Source organism: Sphaeroforma arctica (genome assembly GCF_001186125.1).
Source record: "Sphaeroforma arctica JP610 unplaced genomic scaffold supercont1.218, whole genome shotgun sequence".
NCBI lineage: Eukaryota > Ichthyosporea > Ichthyophonida > Sphaeroforma > Sphaeroforma arctica.
This window is the reverse complement of record NW_014040340.1, coordinates 87,382-91,540: the sequence shown is the minus strand read 5'-3', so window position 1 is coordinate 91,540 and position 4,159 is coordinate 87,382. Positions and strand designations below refer to the sequence as shown.

The 4,159-nt window shown below is 43.5% G+C and overlaps 1 protein-coding gene across 1 annotated transcript in view; it reads left to right on the top strand.

Annotated features, from left to right (window-relative positions):
• Positions 1–4,159, top strand: part of SARC_04049 (hypothetical protein) — a gene marked incomplete at its 5' end in the record, with an annotated part of 21,384 nt that overhangs the window by 13,536 nt on the left and 3,689 nt on the right. The window contains 6 exons of the mRNA XM_014302146.1: positions 401–683; positions 1,171–1,255; positions 1,777–1,958; positions 2,532–2,636; positions 3,080–3,163; positions 3,628–3,714. Of these exons, the coding sequence (XP_014157621.1) occupies positions 401–683; positions 1,171–1,255; positions 1,777–1,958; positions 2,532–2,636; positions 3,080–3,163; positions 3,628–3,714 (826 nt within the window). The remainder of the gene's footprint in view (positions 1–400; positions 684–1,170; positions 1,256–1,776; positions 1,959–2,531; positions 2,637–3,079; positions 3,164–3,627; positions 3,715–4,159) is intronic.

The window sequence follows — 4,159 nt, the reverse complement described above, 5'->3', positions numbered from 1 at the left end:
TGTGTGTGTGGGTTCAGGTCAGGTCGTGTTTGTGTCTGTGTCTGTGTCTGTGTCTGTGTCTGTGTCTGTGTCTGTGTCTGTGTCTGTGTCTGTGTCTGTGTCTGTGTCTGTGTCTGTGTCTGTGTCTGTGTCTGCGTCTGTGTCTGTGTCTTTGTGTTTGTGTTTGTATTTGTGTTAGTGTTAGTGTTTGTCTATGTCTATGTCTATGTCTGTGTCTGTGTCTGTGTACAAACCACACTCTGTGGCGACAAATCACATCACACTTTACAAATTGATGTTTTGCATCCCAAGCACCATTCTCCCGATCTTTTTGCGCACACAGCTAACAGCAAAGTAAGAATAACCCTGAATCACACTGCACATCTCATACTGTTTTCTCCCTTCTGCTCTATTCCCGTAGGTACGTAACCGTAAAGAAAGAAGAAGAAGTGCCGGAGCAAATTGACGACGATGCTGCCCCATGCACTCCCATACCTCAGGCCAAGCTCCTGGCCATCTCGTCCAATGCAAGCGGTATAGCTAAGGTCATACTCGCACGCCTGTTGTTTACTGTTGGGCATACGGCATTCAAACAGCTAGTGTTGTGTGAGGAGATTGAACTGACGCTCAAGAGGAGACATCAGGCGGCAAAGGAGCTGCTAGAACAACGCAAGAAAGAGAGCGCGGCCCACGACGAAGACGATGTATGTATATTGATGTTAGGGTATTGTATTGTATTCGGATGTGGTCTGGAGCAGAAATCTTGCCTCCATCCAATTCCGGGATCATCTTGTATGTGTGAGGTGATACATAGTCACTTTACACTGTGTGAAATGTAGTTCACACAGTCGGTGTAGGGCTTGTCGCAACGGGTGGTGTGGACAAGTAAACAATTCACCTATTTTCCAGTACAATTGTTAATATATGCCTTCCCCCCCCAACACACACACACACACATCTCTCACGGCAGCTTTAGTAAGCATAGCCTAAATAATCCCTGCGTAAGCTTCGGTGGTTCTGTTTTAAATATGGCTTGATCTATAGAGTATCTCTAGAACATGTATATGTACACAGTCTCTGAACATACTCAGTCGGATATGTGCACACAAATATAAACGAACACGACAGCGCACACAGGTTAACAAATTTCTGACTACATACATATCTCCATTTACATACTCGTATTGACAGGACATGGTAGAAGACCTGGGTCTCCAAGCGGAAGATGCGGAGACTGAGAAAATTGCTGAGATCATTGAAAGCGAGCTCGTCGCAGGTATGAATAGCTGTATCAACTGTTTACCATGCATATGGCTGTATGTGTGTATTGATTCCTTACTTTTGTCTATTGCCCCTTCTTGTGTTGGTCTGTGCATTCGTTGACGTTGCTACCGATGTGTGACAAAGGGTGTGCTTTAGTATACTCGTGCTCAACATCTGTCCGTTGTTTCGTATGCATGGTTTTTTATGGTACCACTTTACGATGTCTTTGGTTCACGTTTAGATACCTTCTGTAGAAGAGCCCCAGTTATCGTTTCGGGCTCATGTTGCTGTGGCCCGTTTCAAGTATACTTAGTGATTATCATGCTCAGGCAGTTGTTGGCACGCATAGACGAACTACACACTCCAAAGGGTACATACAACCTATATGTATATTTATGTATGTATTTATATAAACACTAGATAAGGCGCACTATACTATAGGTCGAGCTTTTGACAGTCGTCCTCCCACTATATTGCTCATAGTTGCATCCACATAACCAAGCAAACCCTAAAGACTACAATCCTACGCTGCAGGTGACGGGAGTTTGCTAGCGGCCTTCAAACCCTTGATCATCACTACCTGCCGCACCAGACACAGTGATCCTTTATTGGGGCCTATTGCAGCGCTAGCAATGTGCAAGTTCATGTGCGTGTCGCAACAGTTCTGTCAGGACCAGCTACAGGTGATCTTCACACTTCTGGAGAAGAGCAAGCAGGTCAGTATCTAGTTGTATATACCTGTGGGTCTTGTGAAGGATACATGGGCATGGGTGCTCTAAATGCTAGAACGTGAGAATTCGGGTGACCCGATCTCAGAATTGTCGATGACTAAAACATTAGTGATTTTAAGATGTACTTTCCACGTGACAGGATGCTAGGAGAGTATTGTGGGTATTGGTATGCGGGTATCACACGGTGTAAGGTGGTTGGTCTAGAGTCTATAGTATCAGTGTTGTCCGTTTTGTGTTGTATCGTTGTACATGGAACCCCTTCCGCGCTTAGGTGTGTCCATTTTGGAAGCTATTGAAAACTTCGTTGGACGGGTAGGGTCACCTACGATTTTCAATGCCTTTGAACAGATAGAAAACAATGCTCCAGTGACAGATATATACTCTATTGTTGTTTTCAAAAGCAAATCGAGGAGGATTATGTCCCCTACTTGCATGAAATAAGGCAATTGTCACGGCATTGCCTTCCCATCTCGTTCTGCTTCCAACTGTATCCTTGATTTGTGCCGTTCCGCAACAATACTGATCCGAATCAATGCCCTACTCCTTCGGTCGTCACAGGCGCTAGTACGAAGCAATGTAATGATCTCTCTTGGAGATCTAGCACAACGTCATCCAAATCTCGTTGAACCGTGGACCGCAAAGCTGTACGAACGATTGAGAAAGGTACGTCGTATGGGTTATTTTGTTGCCGAGTATGCGTCCCCTCGGCCTGATTGGATCTGCTACCACCACTATGTGAAGCAGATGCCCTATTCATCCTGCATACCTCGTGGCACACACTAGTCACACAGTACAATTCGCCTCATCTTGGCAAATTTCACCACCAAGCACGCTTGGATATCTCTAAATTACTGTGTCGGAAGAAAATTTTGACTGTTATCATCGCGTATAAATCACAGTAACCGCATGTACCAATCCCCTCTCATACACCTACACCTCAATCCTGTTTCCTGAATAGGGTGGGTATGTTCCCCTTTTTGGCTGGTATGCCAACAGCTATTCTATCCTATACTCCCCTCATCTACTTCAGAGCCTTCCAATTTGATTTTTAGGGTAGATATATGCAATGTAGTAATTAGTTCCATCCTATCCCTCTGTGCTTGCAGGATCCGGTCATCAGTGTGCGAAAGAACACCTTGCTGGTGCTCACCCACCTCATTCTCAACGATCAGATCAAAATCAAGGGGCAGGTACGCACTGGTGTGTGTTTGACGTTTATAATACATTGCCTGTATGTGCATTTTATATCTGAGTAGTTAAGTATATATATAATCTTGCTTGAGGGTGGAAGCATGGATCCTGGACTTTTTTTACTCATTAGCATCTGGTCACTGCATTTCGCGCCATGTAATAGTATGTCTTTTAGTGCCAGATCGTATCAAGGGCGATGACATCCCCATTATTTGCTGCTGTTGCGCTGTACGTTATCAGCTATTGTTTCACATTTAAAGTGATTGTAAATACTATGCCACGAATTCCTTTACGATGCAGATTTTTCGATATAAGGCTACACATTACATATGTGCACTCAAAAGTAGCGTACGATTGTCACCGTAATCTGCGTTGCTCTTTGGTCGTGATCATACCCTGCCCTTCCTCTTGCATTACCATTTCTTATGGACATCGTCTTCCTTCTATACTTTCCGGTTTGTAGATCAGTCATATAGCGGTGTGTCTGGAAGATGAGGACTTGTGCATCCGATCTCTGGCCACCTTGTTCTTCTCAGAGCTCGCTAAGAAGGTACGTACGAGATGTATGTAGTTTAAATTCGTACTATTAAGAGAGCATGCACAGCACCTGATAAGCAGGTGGGCATGGGCAGTATATTGCAGGTTAGCGAAGTCTTTCGACAGGAAGGATACCATGAGGTGTAAGCAGGGTTGAACTAGTATGTGTGTTCGCCATGAGATGTATCCCCTGAGGAATTTTTTCCAATTCAATCCGCTAGGAAATTGATGATGTGAATGTATGTGTCGATGCTATGTAAATATATATATATATATAACATATGTGTGTGTGTGTGTGTGTTATATATATATATGTGTGGTGTGTGTGTGTGTGTGTTGTGTGTNTGTGTGTATTGTGTGTTGTTGTGTGTGTGTGTAGTAACTACACACACACATATATATATATATATAGTATCATTATAGTTATAGTTATTATTATTATATATATATATATATTA